Source organism: Triturus cristatus, chromosome 12 (genome assembly GCF_964204655.1).
Source record: "Triturus cristatus chromosome 12, aTriCri1.1, whole genome shotgun sequence".
NCBI lineage: Eukaryota > Metazoa > Chordata > Amphibia > Caudata > Salamandridae > Triturus > Triturus cristatus.
In genome coordinates, this window is record NC_140595.1 from 241,445,514 (window position 1) to 241,464,571 (window position 19,058).

Sequence of the window (19,058 nt, forward strand, 5' to 3'; positions counted from 1 at the left end):
CGCAGAAGGATGCAACACGAGACCTGTTTGGGTGATAGTGTCCTGATCGCAAACGACCCTGCAAGAAGTTCCAGGCAATTGAGGTTTAGCTCGTCGAGGGACCAACGTCCCCCTGTGGAAATATTTCCGCAGCGCGCTCCCCAACCCCAATGACTGGCGTCAGATTCTATGACAACCTCTGGTAATGAGCCGAAAATGGCTCTGCCGTTCCACGCCTCCACATGAGCGAGCCACCACTGAATCTCTTCCCGTACTTCCTGTGAAAGGGGGACTAAGTCTGTATAGGAGAGACCCTTCTGCAAGTGTTGAATCTTGAGCCTCTGAAGGGCCCTGTAATGTAGGGGACCCGGAAATATTGCTTGAATGGATGGCGCTAGAAGGCCCACTATCCGGGCAATCAACCTGAGTGAGACCATCTGTTTGGAAACAGGGAGCATAGCTCCTTCTTGATGTCTCGAAGTTTGGAACATGGAAGACTGAGCTGTGCCGTCTGAGAATTGATGACGAACCCCAGAAAATCTATCGTTTGTGTAGGACACAGAACAGACTTGGGCTCGTTGATCACGAACCCCAGGTTCTGTAAGATACGAATGATCATGCGTAACATCTGAGCTACCAGCGTTGGAGATTGCGCCATGATGAGAATGTCGTCTAGATAGACAATCATGCAAACCCCCTGTTCCCTGAGATAAGCTATCACTGGCTTCAGGACCTTGGTGAAGCACCACGGTGCCGAGGAAAGTCTGAAAGGAAGGACCAAATATTCGTACCACCGGTTCCGCCATTGAAACTGAAGGAATCGATGGTGCGGACGAAATATGGGGACGGACAAGTAAGCGTCCTTCAGGTCCAGTCGGACCAACCAATCCCGTTGCTTCAAGAGGTCCGTCAACAGATGGATGCCTTCCATCTTGAAGTGCTTGTAAGTCATATAATGGTTGAAGTCTTTTAAATTGAGTACCAACCTGTAACCTCCGCCTTTCTTCTGCACCAGAAAAATATCGCGGCAGAAACCGCGAGGGCCCTCGTCGCAAGGCGCTATCGCGCGTTTCTGCAGCAATCCTTCGATTTCGGAATCTATTAAATCGCACTCTAGTCGGGAAAAAGAAAGCTGTCTGGGCCGATGGGCCTGATAGGGAGTCTGGAAAAAATCTAGATGGAAACCCTGAATCGTTTGTAAAACCCATGCATCCTGCTATAGTCGAACCCAATTGTGATAAAAATATTGAATACGTCCCCCCAATGGGAGAAGGAATAGATCCGGGGCACTCCCCTGTAGATTCGGTGTTCTGGAAACCTCCCCGGTAGGAGCCTCTATTGAAGCGTCGCTTGTTGCAGCGTTGCCAGGTGGGGTAGAAGGTACCTCCGCGGGTAGAGTCCCACTCTCCCCTGCCGCGACCGAAGTCTCCTCGCTGAGGACCTTGTGAGTACTGACGGCCAAACGAGCATCCCCAGCCTCGTCTGGCCCTGTTGAAAACCCCGGCCTGGAAAACTCGTTTTATACCTGATTGCGCCTTATCCAAGGTCGTGAACGTGCCTACCTATTTGGCCACATCCTTGACAAAACGGTCTCCAAAAAGGTTTCCGTCTGCCAAAGGTCCAGGCTCCGCTCCTGCCAATTCAGTTAGGTTATAATCCATTCACATGAGTATGGATTTGCGCCGTTCCGTGGAAATGGCGCAGTTGGCATTACCTAAGAGGCATATGGCTCTCTGGGTCCATCCGGCCAACACATGGGAATCTATGGTGGTCCCCGATTCTTCTGCCTCAAGAGCCATCTCCAAAATTTTGGCCAGAGGGCCGACAACATCCAAAAGCTTATCCTGGCATCCTCGCCAGGCGCGATCTATACCTTTTTTGGGTCCTTCGCAAACTTTTTCAGGAAAGTCAGAAGGCTGGAATCTATTTCGGGGGTTTCCGCTACTTTGTCAGAAATGTCCGGACGGGAGCATTCTGAACACAGCCTGTTGCGCACCTCCTTGTCAAAACTCTTGCGGAGATTGTCATGCAAGTGCGCCGCCACTTCGGGCGCGGGAAGCCACTCCGATGACCTGGGATGGACAATGTCAGCGGGGTTGAACGTATAAGGAGTAGGGTTGGTCTGTGGAGGTTCCACATTCTTGGCCTTCCTGGTTCTCTTTTTAGGCGGGGAATCATCTGGGGTATGAGTGTCGGTAGTACCAAGATCTGTATCGGTATCTTGGACCGTATCCTTCTCAGTATCAGGACGAGGAAGTGAAGAATAAGAGGCAGAGTGGGGCCAAGGTTTAGGCTGCGAGCCTTCTGAGGGAACACCTGCCGGGGCAGTGAAGCCATGACGCTTCGCAAATTTCTCCAATTGTTTGGTTATAGGTTTCAATGCAGTAGCTAGCGCTTGCTGCACAGTTCCTGGAACTGCTTTCTTCAGGGCCTTATTGACCGACTCCTGGTCCGAGGCGTCCAGGGCCTCAACAATGTTCTCTTCGATGGAAGGGGTACCCACTTCCTCTTCATATAGGGTGTCATCCTCCTCATAATGGACCCAATTTTCCATTGCTGAGCCAAATTTGTAAATGTACCTGCTCATAAGGCCAGAAGGCAGGAGGAGTAAAGGGGGGGGGGGCAACCCACAGCACAAAGCAGAAAGAAAGGTACCTTGCTCCTCAGCAAAGCTGTATCACCAATTATTCCAGCCCACAGGGTGCAGTGGAGCCAAATAGAGCCAAAATGTCCAAGGAGGTGTGCTCCCTCCAGGCCCTGATCGTTTTTGCAGCCAGCCAGGCGTAATCAATTCAATGCTCTGTGATGAAAAACCCCAGTGAAATGAGCAAAAACAAAAGAAAAACGGGCAGTAGCGACGTGTGTAGCCCAATCCTACCAGAATATAGCCCAATTGGGTAACACACGTGGAAACTAGACCAAAAAACGAAATTAATAGGCTCCATAGCGCACCGGCTGACTAGGAAAGCCTTGTGCCTTAAAATTACACTGGGATACCCCGCCGAAGGCGGAGCGGTACCGGAATCCCTAATTATGCAAATTTGTACTCCGCGCGCTAGACGCGCTGCCCAGGAGTCGGGAAGCCTTCAGTTTTCCTTGGGAACAAACGCACTAGAAGCGCAAGCAACAGAGCGGGCAGAACGCCCGGCAAGATCCTGACGGAGAGCGCGAACACGCGCTATCAACCCTGCCAATGAGCCCCACCGGGCCGCCTGAACGCGAGCAATCTGCCTCAATGGGAGTGTCACAGCTCCCCCAGGGCATGCCCTCAGCACGCGAAGCAAAGCGTATTCACATTAATTAACAACAGAATGAGCGTATGCTGTAGCGTTAGATAAACACATCATCAAATTTAAGCCACATAAAATTTAGGGCACTTAACTGTCTGCGTGAGCAGCAAAGAAAGAGGACAGGTTCCGGTATTACTGGCTCTTATGGGGCATTGCAGGAAGTGATGTAGTACATGCATCATGGGAAATGTAGTTTTGTTTTGCATAATACAAGTTTTTCATTGGCTGCTGTGAGTAGCAATAAATAGAAAGAGAAGCATAATACGAAGCCTCCGGTCCTGTAATAGAATCAGGGGTTCAGGGCAAATTTCATCCTCTTGTCATCAGTGGGTGGAGATTGGTCATTAAGGCTATTTCTTTGCCGAGCTGATGACCTCACAAGCCTCAGGGTTGTAGACTATGGGCCCGCCCACAGGCAGCAGGTTTAGTGAATGCATCAGCGATGCAGACTCTTTGGCAGTGTGTTATCATGAGTAATCACAGCTACAACGCCCCCAAGAAAGATATGAGTGTATGTATATATATATATATATATATTTTTTTAAAAAGCATATTTAAAGGGTTTGTTTTAACTGTGGTAATGGTTGACCCTGGGGGTGAAAGTAAAAGGGGTGGGGCCCCTACGCCCTTGCTCAGAAACCGCCGCTGCTTCAGTGCCACAGTGCAGCACTCTAATGGAGATACACGACTCTAGAAAGCTCTCTGATTAGCCCTCGCTCATTCCAGCACTCTGATGGAGTTATCTGACTCAAGAATAGTCTCGGCACCATCTACAACTTCACAGCCAATCTAAGACATAGCACTATGGCTCTTTTCATCTGCTTCACCCACTGCAGCACTCCACTGGAGATATTCGAGTATATAAGGCTCCTCCTCACTCACTGCAGCTCTCTGGTGTACAGACGAGATTCCAGGAGGCTCCCCTCGCTCACTTCAACACTTTAAAGGAGATGAGCGATTTTAGAAAGCTCTCTGATCCCTCCTCTCTCACTGCAGCACTCTAATGGCGAGATTAATCTAGAAGGCTCTCTGATCCCTCCTCTCTCACTGCAGGTCTCTAATGGAGAGATGGCTCTAGAAGGCTCTCTGTACACAGCTTTCTCACTGCAGCTCTCTAATGGAGAGATGGCTCTAGAAGGCTCTCTGTACACAGCTTTCTCACTGCAGCTCTCTAATGGAGAGATGGATCTAGAAGGCTCTCTGATCCCTCCTCTCTCACTGCAGCTCTCTAATGGAGAGATGGATCTAGAAGGCTCTCTGATCCCTCCTCTCTCACTGCAGCTCTCTAATGGAGAGATGGATCTAGAAGGCTCTCTGATCCCTCCTCTCTCACTGCAGCTCTCTAATGGAGAGATGGATCTAGAAGGCTCTCTGATCCCTCCTCTCTCACTGCAGCTCTCTAATGGAGAGATGGATGTAGAAGGCTCTCTGTACACTCCTCTCTCACTGCAGCTCTCTAATGGAGAGATGGATCTAGAAGGCTCTCTGTACACTCTCTCAATGCAGCTCTCTAATGGAGAGATGGATCCATAAGGCTCTCTGATCCCTCCTCTCTCACTGCAGCTCTTTAATGGAGAGATGAATCTAGAAGGCTTCCTGTACTCTCCTCTCACTGCACCTCTTTAATGGAGAGATGAATCTAGAAGGCTCTCTGTACACTCCTCTCTCACTGCAGCTCTCTAATGGAGAGATGGATCTAGAAGGCTTCCTGTACTCTCCTCTCACTGCAGTTCTTTAATGGAGAGATGAATCTAGAAGGCTCTCTGTACACTCCTCTCTCACTGCAGCTCTCTAATGGAGAGATGGATCTAGAAGGCTTCCTGTACTCTCCTCTCACTGCAGTTCTTTAATGGAGAGATGAATCTAGAAGGCTCTCTGTACACTCCTCTCTCACTGCAGCTCTCTAATGGAGAGATGGATCTAGAAGGCTCTCTGTACACTCCTCTCACTGCAGCTCTCTAATGGAGAGATGGATCTAGAAGGCTCTCTGTACACTCCTCTCTCACTGCAGCTCTTTAATGGAGAGATGAATCTAGAAGGCTGTCTGTACCCTCCTCTCTCACTGCAGCTCTCTAATGGAGAGATGGATCTAGAAGGCTCTCTGTGCACTCCTCTCTCTCTGAAGCTCTCTAATGGAGAGATGCATCTAGAAGGCTCTCTGTGCACTCCTCTCTCTCGGAAGCTCTCTAATGGAGAGATGGATCTAGAAGGCTCTCTGATCCCTCCTCTCTCTCTGAAGCTCTCTAATGGAGAGATGGATCTAGAAGGCTCTCTGATCCCTCCTCTCTCACTGCAGCTCTTAATGGAGAGATGAATCCAGAAGGCTCTCTGTACACTCCTCTCTCACTGCAGCTCTCTAATGGAGAGATGGATCTAGAAGGCTTCCTGTACTCTCCTCTCACTGCAGTTCTTTAATGGAGAGATGAATCTAGAAGGCTCTCTGTACACTCCTCTCTCACTGCAGCTCTCTAATGGAGAGATGGATCTAGAAGGCTTCCTGTACTCTCCTCTCACTGCAGTTCTTTAATGGAGAGATGAATCTAGAAGGCTCTCTGTACACTCCTCTCTCACTGCAGCTCTCTAATGGAGAGATGGATCTAGAAGGCTCTCTGTACACTCCTCTCACTGCAGCTCTCTAATGGAGAGATGGATCTAGAAGGCTCTCTGTACACTCCTCTCTCAATGCAGCTCTCTAATGGAGAGATGGATCTAGAAGGCTCTCTGTGCACTCCTCTCTCTCTGAAGCTCTCTAATGGAGAGATGCATCTAGAAGGCTCTCTGTGCACTCCTCTCTCTCGGAAGCTCTCTAATGGAGAGATGGATCTAGAAGGCTCTCTGATCCCTCCTCTCTCTCTGAAGCTCTCTAATGGAGAGATGGATCTAGAAGGCTCTCTGATCCCTCCTCTCTCACTGCAGCTCTTAATGGAGAGATGAATCCAGAAGGCTCTCTGTACCCTCCTCTCTCACAGCAGCCCCTAATGGAGAGATGGATCTAGAAAGCTCTCTGTACACTTCTCTCATTGCAGCTCTCTAATGGAGAGATGGATCTAGAAGGCTCTCTGTACACTCCTCTCAATGCAGCTCTCTAATGAAGAAATGGATGTAGAAGGCTCTCTGTACACTCCTCTCTCAATGCAGCTCACTAATGGAGAGATGGATCTAGAAGGCTCTCTATACACTCCTCTCATTGCAGCTCTCTAATGGAGAGATGGATGTAGAAGGCTCTCTGTACACTCCTCTCTCAATGCAGCTCACTAATGGAGAGATGGATCTAGAAGGCTCTCTGTACACTTCTCTCACTGCAGCTCTCTAATGGAGAGATGGATCTAGAAGGCTTCCTGTACTCTCCTCTCACTGCAGTTCTTTAATGGAGAGATGAATCTAGAAGGCTCTCTGTACACTCCTCTCTCACTGCAGCTGTCTAATGGAGAGATGGATCTAGAAGGCTCTCTGTACACTCCTCTCACTGCAGCTCTCTAATGGAGAGATGGATCTAGAAGGCTCTCTGTACACTCCTCTCACTGCAGCTCTCTAATGGAGAGATGGATCTAGAAGGCTCTCTGATCCCTCCTCTCTTACTGCAGCTCTTTAATGGAGAGATGAATCTAGAAGGCTGTCTGTACCCTCCTCTCTCACTGCAGCTCTCTAATGGAGAGATGGATCTAGAAGGCTCTCTGTACACTCCTCTCAATGCAGCTCTCTAATGAAGAAATGGATGTAGAAGGCTCTCTGTACACTCCTCTCTCAATGCAGCTCACTAATGGAGAGATGGATCTAGAAGGCTCTCTGTACACTTCTCTCACTGCAGCTCTCTAATGGAGAGATGGATCTAGAAGGCTTCCTGTACTCTCCTCTCACTGCAGTTCTTTAATGGAGAGATGAATCTAGAAGGCTCTCTGTACACTCCTCTCTCACTGCAGCTCTCTAATGGAGAGATGGATCTAGAAGGCTCTCTGTACACTCCTCTCACTGCAGCTCTCTAATGGAGAGATGGATCTAGAAGGCTCTCTGATCCCTCCTCTCTCACTGCAGCTCTTTAATGGAGAGATGAATCTAGAAGGCTGTCTGTACCCTCCTCTCTCACTGCAGCTCTCTAATGGAGAGATGGATCTAGAAGGCTCTCTGTACACTCCTCTCTCACTGAAGCTCTCTAATGGAGAGATGGATCTAGAAGGCTCTCTGTACCCTCCTCTCTCACAGCAGCTCCTAATGGAGAGATGGATCTAGAAAGCTCTCTGTACACTTCTCTCATTGCAGCTCTCTAATGGAGAGATGGATCTAGAAGGCTCTCTGTACACTCCTCTCAATGCAGCTCTCTAATGAAGAAATGGATGTAGAAGGCTCTCTGTACACTCCTCTCTCAATGCAGCTCACTAATGGAGAGATGGATCTAGAAGGCTCTCTGTACACTTCTCTCACTGCAGCTCTCTAATGGAGAGATGGATCTAGAAGGCTTCCTGTACTCTCCTCTCACTGCAGTTCTTTAATGGAGAGATGAATCTAGAAGGCTCTCTGTACACTCCTCTCTCACTGCAGCTCTCTAATGGAGAGATGGATCTAGAAGGCTCTCTGTACACTCCTCTCACTGCAGCTCTCTAATGGAGAGATGGATCTAGAAGGCTCTCTGATCCCTCCTCTCTCACTGCAGCTCTTTAATGGAGAGATGAATCTAGAAGGCTGTCTGTACCCTCCTCTCTCACTGCAGCTCTCTAATGGAGAGATGGATCTAGAAGGCTCTCTGTACACTCCTCTCTCACTGAAGCTCTCTAATGGAGAGATGGATCTAGAAGGCTCTCTGTACCCTCCTCTCTCACAGCAGCTCCTAATGGAGAGATGGATCTAGAAAGCTCTCTGTACACTTCTCTCATTGCAGCTCTCTAATGGAGAGATGGATCTAGAAGGCTCTCTGTACACTCCTCTCAATGCAGCTCTCTAATGAAGAAATGGATGTAGAAGGCTCTCTGTACACTCCTCTCTCAATGCAGCTCACTAATGGAGAGATGGATCTAGAAGGCTCTCTGTACACTTTTCTCACTGCAGCTCTCTAATGGAGAGATGGATCTAGAAGGCTCTCTGACCAGCTTCCCTCACTGAAGAGCTCTAATGATGTCATGCAAGTGTAGAAGGTTCTTTGAGTAAGCCCTTATCACTCACTGCAGCACTGTTTTAAAAAAATGTATTTATTGACTTCTCAAATGACAGCATGTAATTGTGAAACATACAATCACCATGCAGAAGTGAATAACTGCTCGGCAATCAGAACGATACATTCATCATCAAGTCTATGTGGAAGATAGGTGACCTCAATACGTTAATCTTATGATCCTTCCCATTTCAAGATGTGCTTACCACCGGATAAAACTGGCACTACACCAGGTGTCAATTGGTGAACTGTGTTGTACAAAATAGGTTTTGAGAGGTTCCTAAAAGTCGGTCGGAAGAGCCAGAGGGTGCACATTTGCACCCCAGAGTTTCAACTGATCTCTTCAGTGCACCATACCTCAGAGCCTTTGGTCGGCTTTGAGAGCTTTGCTGCACATCCATGACATCGCCACCTGTTATTTGCCCAGCATCAATGCCATGGACACGAAGCATCGTGTTTGTTCGGTAAGAAGGCAGCGACTTTTAATACTGTGAGCATAGATGACGTAGACAGAGTGGCTCCCACAATGGTATTTAAAATTTCAGTCCAAAAGCCAAGTATCCTAGGATATACCCATGCCATGTGAAGAAATACCACATTTATCAACCCTCACCTTCTACATTCAGTCTGAACATTCGTACTAAATTTGGCTGTCCTCTCCAGAGTGTAATAGAAACCATGCAAATATTTAAATGGATTCAATTTATGTCTGTAATTAAATGGTGCTTCTCTACCTTGGGCACAGCAGTATGCGCAACACTTATCAGAGATCGGGTGGCCCTGGTCCACTTGCTAGTCTTGCTTGACTTTAGTGGTGGTTGCAATGATCCTGGCATACCTTCCGAGTACAAAAAGGAGCTCAACTTGCCACATTGCTCTTCTGGATACAATTTGTGAGAGCATGAGTTCAGTAGAGTGCCTTGGGAAATTTGCAAACGCACCTTTAGCAGCTGTTCTTGTAGTAGATTTTTTTGCTTCGTAATCATGCAAACTCATGAACTCCCTGTCGGGAAAGAAGTGTCCTAGTACTACTATCCTCACAGTTTTTTAAATCTTATCTGTCGCTTTCTTTGAGTGGGCTGAAGAAGGGTCTTAGCTACAGGTAAAAGCACAGTGTATGGCATCAAACAATATTATTAGGGGTTTCCCAACTATACACAGTCTGCACCTTGCCTGGAAATCCCCACGGAAACATGCAAGTGGTTCCACGGCCGGAGCAAAAGTTAAAAGAGATAGCAGACAGCCTTGCCCCTACAAATAGATATTGTTTCTGTTGAGGTTTATTTACCCTCAACTAAGCTCATGGACAAGCATGAAGGAGGGCTATCATCTAAAAAAAAATAAGCACATATTCTCATACGACAAAGCATTACATGCATAAAGGGCCACTAAGGCATCAAACGGTTTTTCCGTATCTGATAGAATTGCAGTTCTATCCGATGCTTCACAGCATTCACGGTGCGCAAATTAAAGGCAGGAGATCTTTGCCATATAAAACCAGATTGCTGGGGTAATATCAGATGCTGCATTAGTGGGTGTAACCTCTGCAAGCCTTTGTGCATGTATTTTATCATCCATATTCAATAAGTACAGCAGCCTTTAAGAGGAGCACTAACTGGGGTCATGACCACATTTCAGCAGTATAGTGATCGTGGCCTCCATTATTGACCAGGGTCAAGACGAAATGTAGCTAAATGTGGAGACAAACAGACACAACATGGCCATCTGTGCCTCCCGCCAAGGGTGAGTCAAACACTCGTATTATTATAACATTTTGTAGTCGTTTGGTCTCAGGTTCACCCCATCATGCGGTTCAATAATAAGTTAGGCTAGATCTCACAGATGGTGCCCTCGTGAACTGCACCCTGGGGCTCACCGCCCGAAGCCCCCCCCCCCCTCGCCCGACGGTGGATATAGGCCACGGCCAACTGCGATTAGGTTAATTACTGAGATGCTGCTCTTTAAATGTCGCTTGTACTGATTGGGGCCATATCCAGCACTTTGCAGTCGGACGAGAGGGGAGTATCTGGTAGGCCTGAAGGGTGCGTCTCATTCAGACCCTTCTAGGACTCCCCCTGTATGCCAAACCTGTGTGAGCCCCACCACGGGGAAGGTTCCTTCGGCCCTCTATCCACCCAGATGGCCACCCAATGGCAGGAGCCACCCCTGTCAGCCTTGGTTGTGGGCAGGCACAAGCGCTTCTATGTGCCGACTTGGGCACAGGCCTCGCTAAGTCTGCACTCAGTGGCGATGCTCTCTTGCAGTCTGAGGCAATTTAGAGTGCTCAAGCCACAGATTCAGCTCAGACCACAGCCAGGACTGTCTGTGGTTCCAGCGGGCAGAGGCGGCGAATGTAGCGACTTTCAAAAACACATTGAAAGAGCGCGCTGTGGAGTGGCCAGTCTCCTTTCCCGCTCTCTAGTGGCCTACCCCCTCATTGCTGCTGCACTCAAATGGAGATGGCTGAGGATGTTTTGTGACGGAGAGAGAACATGCTGTTAGAGTACTCGACTCACCACAAATGTAATGTTTCTTTATTCCACTGTTTCCCAACTAGTAGGAAACTGACTGCACAGATTCAGATGCTTTTAGAGGACACAATAGCATAAGCCCAGCCAGGCATCAAGCGAACACCCTGTCTTGCTTCGCACACTCCCAGATAATATAGAAAACCATTCTCACACACGGTGGCTCAAACACAACGAAGCAATACACATAACACAACACCCCCTGGAAAGGGATTTCACTTTCAAAGACTGTTCTCAGAATAAGGCTTGGGGTTTTATTTATGCAATGCTCTCAAACAGAAAGGCTTTCCCAGATGTTATATAACATACTTGGCAAATGCAACTGTTAATGCATGGGTAATAAAACACAAGCGGGAATAAAACACAAGCAAGTTAAACCAGACATCCTGCAACAAATCAGAAAGATGTATACATTAAATACATCAAATGATTACCTTGGATGTGCACACAGACTCTCACACATCACAAAGTCAATATTCAAAGAAAACACCTCAGATGATTATAGCCACGTGAAACTGAAGGTACACAGGCATCCACGCATCACAATGACTGTTATAGCCACTGGAAAATGAATATGCACACAAACAGCCACACATCACAAATTACAACAATCAAAAATCAAGCACTTCACTTGGTGCAAACTTCATCCTGTCCCACTCCAGACTAGGGGATTCACAGCCAGGGTCAAGGGACTCAGCAATCCGATACCTGCACTAACGAATGCTTCCACCGTTCAGGCTCAAACAATCCCAGTATCTAAGTCAACAAGCCTCAGCTTTATAGTCTCAAAACACACTAGAAGGTTCCGAGAGGCTTTCCCTTGCGCTAAGGTAACTTACTGGAGTTGGCCACTTTCCATGCAAGCATTCCAAGGCAAAGGAGTTTTCCCCGGTCTGCATTTTTATGTGTCCTAGCCTTTATCTTAACGAAGCTGACGAAAGTCTCTGGCAGTATATTCAACAATAACAAAGCAGCCTTGAACGTGAATAACCTAAACAACTTAAGTAATCTGGCGGCCTGCCTGTGCGTGCGAAAGGCTCAAGCAAGACAGAGTCAGAATCCAAGATGACATGAGGGCATGTCAGAGCCAATAGTAAGAACTTTCTCAATGTACAACACAATGCACAGTTGTGCACCACTGCCTGTAGCATCCCATACTTCTTGTCTCAATGTACAGCACAATGCACATTTGAGCACCATTGCTTATAACACTGCACTTTGAGACCAAAAAGTACATTCCACACCTCTCTCTCTCTCTCTCATGCTTTCAAATGCACATCCCACACGTTCTGTTCCTGGCAAGGCTGTTCTACTCTGTGACAGCTCGCACTTTAAAACTGTAAAGAGATTACACAAAAGAAATATTCAGGGGAATAAAGGCATATGCAGGGAAAAATGTCGTACATTCAGGCTAGGGTTAAATAAAACACCAAAAGTCAATTAAAATCATGGTAGTCAAAGGTCATCACGTGTTTCAAACCATAGGAGTGCCTCTAGCATTACACACCCTTAAAGATGTATGCAGAGAGTTGTGCATACACAGAGCATGCCAAGCATCCTATGTTGCTGTTAGAAGCAGCTGGTGAGTTTTAAGATGAGATTACAATTGAAATGTTTCCTTTCTTTCAAGGAGTTTGCCAGCCAGGTAATTCTGCTAATAAGTAAACCTCTACAATAGTTTTTGAAGTCCAGTGTGCTTTATGTTTTAGTGGTTACAGCTGGCATTCAAGGAAATATGCTGCTTAGTTATTACACAAGTCATCCAGGCTGTTCTTTCATGGCAGAGGATATGCTCCCCTCTGGGCAAAGCTTGCTCAACAGGTGTGATTGTGTTAAATGGAACAGGTGCCATGGGCGATCCCATGGATTGCCTAACACATAAGACTTCCCATAAGCTACTACTCTGAGGTTCTACAGCCCATTTTAGAGGTATAGGACTTGAATACAAGACAACTAGATCTTACTTCTTTCCAGTCTCCATATACACCCCTGTGGCAGAACACAGATTTCACTCCAGGGAGAATGAGGGAGGAGGAAGGGCATCGGCCAAAAGGGCTGAAGAATGCTTTGTAACTTGTTCGTAGGAGGTTGTATCAAATCATTTGACCACTGCAAAATTGCGTTTAAGTTCAGAGAGACCGACTGGATGTGATATTGTCAGTTGCAGCATTGGGCCAGGCACCCAAAAAATACAAAGGCAGAAAATAGACTTCTGACTCAATGCGAAAAATTATTTTATGCTTACACTTTACAGAAGAGTCTAATATTGAGCATTTACCCGTTACCAATGGATGTGAAGCCTAGTGTTCAATGATCGCATGTGCAACAGTGGCACTTTATTTTACATAAAGATATCCTGGGACATCAATGGCAGAATCTCTGGGTAGATATACCCTCTGTGCGCAGAAGTGTACAGAAAGCGGAGTCAGTGTATCACATATAACACTATGGCACATTACACCTATGAAATTGACTCATGCACAGGTTTATGCTGGATGGAGTACAGTCAAGAGGGTGTTTATTTACAAATCTGGTGGTCCTGCCCTTGATTAAAAAGTTTTTGGAAGAAAATGCTAAGTCATGTGAGGGGGGTGTTGGGATACCTAGTACGATCCAACTCTACCACAATCCTATTGAATTTGCTACGTATTGCTACTTCAAATGATAAAATGGCCGCCAACATGACATTAGCCGAGAAACAGCTGATTGCCCACAAGTGGAAAACTGCTGGGATACTGAAGATGCATGAATGGACAAGTAAGCTATGGACTTTGTTGGCAATGGAGAAATTAAATTGGGAGCTCCATGATATGGCAGAAAATGGCAAAGTATGTTGCGTCTTTTGGTTGACTACTTAGCCAGTAATGTTTCATCTCTGGGATGACTGAGAATATTGAGATCCATGAAATTAAATACTTTATTTGAAGTCTGGTCTACTTGACTATCACCAAACTTAAAATCATAATTGTCTACGCAAGACAAAAATGTGTTGTTTTATATGTGCTTGTTTTCAATATTCTGTGCCAACCTTCTAGGGAATATTTGTGGGTTGGGGAGAAGGGGTACAGGTTTATAGGTTGGCCTCAATGAAGGAAGTTGTTGTTTGTCAATGCCAAAAAAATCCCAATAAAATACAGTTGAAGAATAGATGTAGGGTGTGTATTGAATATCAGTATCTTTTAGAAGACTGGTATCTACAATAAGCAACAAACACATTCACTGATTATATTTAAGATTATCCATTATCACTTATTAACAACAATTACATACTGGATGGCGGTGGTAGAAGGAACATATGGAGAAGCCCATCCAGATCACCTCATCAATTTGGCAAGTATTTTACGCCAAATCATCCAGATGAGCCAAGCTAAAGCCTGACACTCCAGCATGTGCTGTTCTTGTCTTAAAAATCCACCAGTGGAATAACAAGTGTCAATTTAAGGCTTAGCACAGTGAGGAACAGGCATACACAAGAGCCGAGATCTCGATGTGTGTAATTGGAAATCTTCCACTGATAGAGAGTATTTAGTGATGACGTCAGAGAGTTAAGTATAAAGTGAAATGGCATATGGCAGGTTCTAGGCTAAAGTGATGTTCATGTTCTATGTCTAGCAAACATTTAATAGCAAAATGCATAAAATAGAACATTTGCCTTATTTAGCCTTAGTAAAGTGAATGTTTTTAATGAATTGTCTTTTATTATAAAATAACATTTTACGTATTTGTCTCCGGGTCCACAATGTTCAGATTGTGCCAGCACAAACTTATCCTATATCACACGGTTGCAGAGGACTTTAGTTATGCATCATGCTTTTCCTTTCAGGCTGAGACGACTGAGCCGTGGCCATCACGAGTGGACCACACTGGCAGTCCCAGTAGGAGTAACGCATATCTTGGTGGAGAACCTGCTGCCTGATGCTGGCTACCAGTTTAGTGTCTTATCTCAGAACAAGCTAGGCAGTGGTCCGTTCAGTGAGATTGTTCCTGCCTATCCCCTTGGTAAGTAATTACACCTTGCAATGAGCTAATCCCTACCTAGCATGTGGGTAAGTGCTTTCTGATTGTTGTAAAGTAGTCCCTGCATACCTGTTCCATGAGTAGTTACTATCTATTTACTGCTTTTGATGCTGCTTGCATGTAGGGCAGCAACAAAAGACCTCCACTTCTATTTGTCTTGAGCAACTTCCTGTACTGTGCCCCAGCTGTGGTTCAGGGTCTTCAGTTCTGTTTCCACAGTTTGCCTCCAGGAGATCATTGGTCTGCCTCTATTCTCTTGTCTTCTGGGGTCCAGTGGAGAGCTCTTCTTGTGATGAGTTTTTGTTCTTTTCTGAGGGTGTGTCCTATCCCTCGCCATCTTCTTCACGTAACAGTGGTATTCATGCCCTCTTTCCTGCATCTGGGGAGCAGTTCCTGGTTTGAGATAGTTTGTGGCCAGAAAGCACACAAAATTCTTCTCATGCTACTGATGTGGAAGACTGAGAGTTTAGTGATGTCACTTTTTGTGATCTGCGAGCATTCTGATCCATTCAGGAGTGTGGACAGAACTAAGCTCTGGTGTTTGTGTTATACTGAGATGGCCACCACAAATTGTTAAGCATCCTGAAGGAATTCATGACCATGTTCAGTCTGCTCTTGCTGTCACTGCCTGCCCCTCCTTCGTGTCTGATGGTTCTGCTTAGGTAGGTGAACTCTTTAGTCATGCCTAGCTCCTCTCCATCCACCTTGATTGGTGAAGGGTTATGAATGTTGATTGTCAGGACTTCTGATGTCTTCATGCTAATCTTCAGGCCCACTTGCAGTGTATAGGTGCTGAGGCAAGATGTCTTTTCCTATGCTGGTGTGTGTAGGATAGCAAGTCTAGGTCATCCACATAGTCAAGGTCTTCCAGTCTCGAGAATAAGGCCAATCTGATGTATCTGGCTTGGTTTTATGTTGTTTGTTGCATCCCACAGTCGATGACTAGGTTGAAAAGCAACACTGACATCATGCATCCTTGGCTCACCTTGGTCTTGACTTTGAAGCTGTGCTCACTGTCTCCTATCTTGCAGGTAGAATTGGCATAGAAACTCTTGATCAGGAGAACCGTTAGATGTGGTGTGCCATAGGCTCTCAATATACAACATAGGTTGTCACGGTAGATACTGTCAAAGATTTTCTCAAAGTCAATAAAGTTGATGCCTCGATCACTCCGTGCACTGCTCTATGATGATGAGTAGAGTAAGGATCAGATTGACACTCTCTCTACCCTTGCAGAACCCAGCCTGTTCTTTTCTCAACTGCTTCTCCACAGCATCTGAAATGCGCTGCATAATGGTTTTTGGTAGGATTTTACACATGATTGAGAGAAGGGTGTTTCCATGCCAGTTGCTACAGTTGGTTAATGCTCCCTTCCTTGGAGTCTTGACGTTGATGCCTTGGTTCCAGTTGTCTTATATTCTCTTTCCGTCCCAAATGTAAACGCTTGTTGGAGAATCTTTTCTGATGTTCCAGGGTCTGCCTTGAACATTTCTGCATTCAGTTTATCTTGGCCATTAGCTTTTCCGTTCTTGAGCGATCAGATAGGCACTGTGTTGAGGCAGTGTTCACATCCAAATCGGTCTCTGCTTCCTAGATGTCTACTTTGCTTGTTGGTATTGGTCTATTCAAGACTTCTTTGAAGTGCTCGGCCCAGTTTGCTTCCTGCTCTATCTTTTTTGTGAGTAATCTTCCCTGCTTGTCCATGATAGGGGTGCTGAATGTTGCACAAGATTTACAACATACCTTGTCGTGTTGAAGACCTTCCCATTGTCTCCTCTACTTGTTGCCTCCTCTGCTTAGCTGGGAAGGTTATCCATGTATGCCCACTTGTCGGATAGTGTAATTCTTTTGACTGCTCTGTTTGCTTCTATGAACTGTTGCTTGTACTTCACCTGTTTTTCAGATTTGGCCTCCATGAGTTTCTGTTTTTTGCTGTCTTCTTGCCTTCAATAGCTTTTCATGTGGCTTGTTTTATCCAATTATTTTCTTTTCCTTGGCTGGGTCCCCAAGCATGTTTCACTGTTCTTCATATATATTGAAGAGACCTGTTCCCATTCTTGTTTACCGCGTCTGCATCTAGCTCTGACTGATCTTCCATGTCAGGAGTTGAAACTTGTTTTTGATTTGTACGACAAATGCCGTCATGGGGTCCTGTCATTTTGCATAATGAAAGTACTGTCTGGATGTTTTGAGTACTGTTTTTTCTGAGCTTCAGCTGTACAAGAGTGGTAACTGGACGGTGATCACTGTCAACGTGCGCTCCCCTCCTCACTCTTACGTCTTGCAGTGAGCATCCCTAAGTGCCACTTATGATAAGGTGATCAGTCTGGTTTCTATCTCTGTCATTGGGTGAGCACAACATTAGTTTGTGAACATTATAGGGAGGTGGTGTGTGTATAAGGGGGGATTGATACCCTTCTATGCCCATATTTGTGACACAAAATTCCAACAGTCTTTCACCATTGTTCGTTGCTCCACAGTCTTCCTTTTCCACAGTTCTGTCATGGTTCTTGTTGTCATTTCCCACTTTAGTATTCAAGTCCCCCATCACAATCATCAGGTCATGGTTTAGCATAGCTCCAAGCTCAGCTTATTACATCTGTTGATAGAATATGTTTTTGACTGTTTCCTCTGTATCGTTCATTGGAGCCTAGAACGGGAAAATGGTGGTGTTGAAGTGTAGTCTTTTAACCTGGGTGTCATGAGTCTGCTGTTGACTTGCTTCCACTCAAGTAGGCATTTCTCTGTCTTCATACTCAGGATGATTGCTATTTTTGTGACATTGAAGCAATTTCAGGGAGTAGACAGTACAAACACAATCAAACTAAATATCAAAACAATCTGAAAATTCAATATATCATAAAGAATGATTTATGATCACATATTTTTTCTTTCATTCAATTTATTTCATTTATGATATATTGAATGTCCATATAGTTTTGACATTTAGTTTGATTGTGTTGCACTGTATCCTCGAAGACATCACTGTGATATAGTCTTAAAATTGTGACCAATGGGATTTTCTGGCATTTCTTTGGTAGAGGACAGCAGGGCCACCCGAGCTCACTCTCACGTTAGTATTGTATTGCCAGTGATATTGGTCACTGTCCCTTCCCGAGTAGAGTACTGTCTCTCCTATGGTAGTCTTAATTCTACCGGATCAGGTCCACCTATTTTCCCTGACACCCAAGATGTATGGGTTGTAGGGCCCCAGCTCAGATATTACTTGAAACAGCTTTCCTGTTTCATATATGGTCGGTTTGCTCCAGAATCTGATTCTGTTTTTGCACTTGGAACTTAGAACGTGATCATTCTGTCAGTATTTTCTTTTCAATTTTGACTACTGTCCACCATGCATGTCTCATGCAGAGACTCTGGAAGTCCCTCATGCACAGAATGTTTAATGGGCATTGCTGCTATTTTAACAAATGTTTTTTTTTAATGGGACAAAGTTGTTAGCCATAGCCCAACCCCAACCTGGAAGACCAGTTGATTGATCTTTGTCTGGTTTCTACCCTATGACCAGTCTGGCTTAGTCGACCCTGCCAGGAGACTAAACTCTCGCTGGCATAATTCCCCAAGTCACTGAGACATGCAAGACTCTCGACCACTGCAAGATTGCGATCGTCCGAGGAGTTTAGTAGTTACCACTTACATTGAAATCATATCTGTCTTTCCGCTCAGTAATTAAGTTCTGTGTTTGACCAATTTGTCCCTTCGTTGAACCTTAATATATAAGTAAAGGAAGTAAACTCAGATTTTTCAAACATCCATAAAATTGCAACAGTATACAAAGATAATAAGGAACAGTAAGTAGCTCATCATAAAAGCACACACTCATTGAAATGTTAACAGTAGTGTGATCTGCCATGCACATTACAACCAATTAATGACGTTAGAGGCTGCAAAACAGACCTCTACAACTTACTTCTAATTTTCATGACATAGAGAATTTACAAACAAATGCAGCCAGCGTGTATTATTTACATTTTAGAGATCTCAGAATGGAGATAATATTTGTTCTATACATTTAGGTTTAATGTGATAGAACCATAATATACCCTGCATGTTGGTCTCTCAACTATTGTCTTGGATAATAAT

At 45.5% G+C, this 19,058-nt stretch overlaps 1 protein-coding gene across 3 annotated transcripts in view; it reads left to right on the forward strand.

The window, feature by feature from the left end:
- IGSF9 (immunoglobulin superfamily member 9) overlaps positions 1-19,058 on the forward strand; it is an 808,805-nt gene that overhangs the window by 636,927 nt on the left and 152,820 nt on the right. For all 3 annotated transcript variants that reach the window (XM_085639861.1, XM_085639863.1, XM_085639862.1), the window contains one exon: positions 14,764-14,939. In XM_085639861.1, the coding sequence (XP_085495987.1) occupies positions 14,764-14,939 (176 nt within the window). The remainder of the gene's footprint in view (positions 1-14,763; positions 14,940-19,058) is intronic.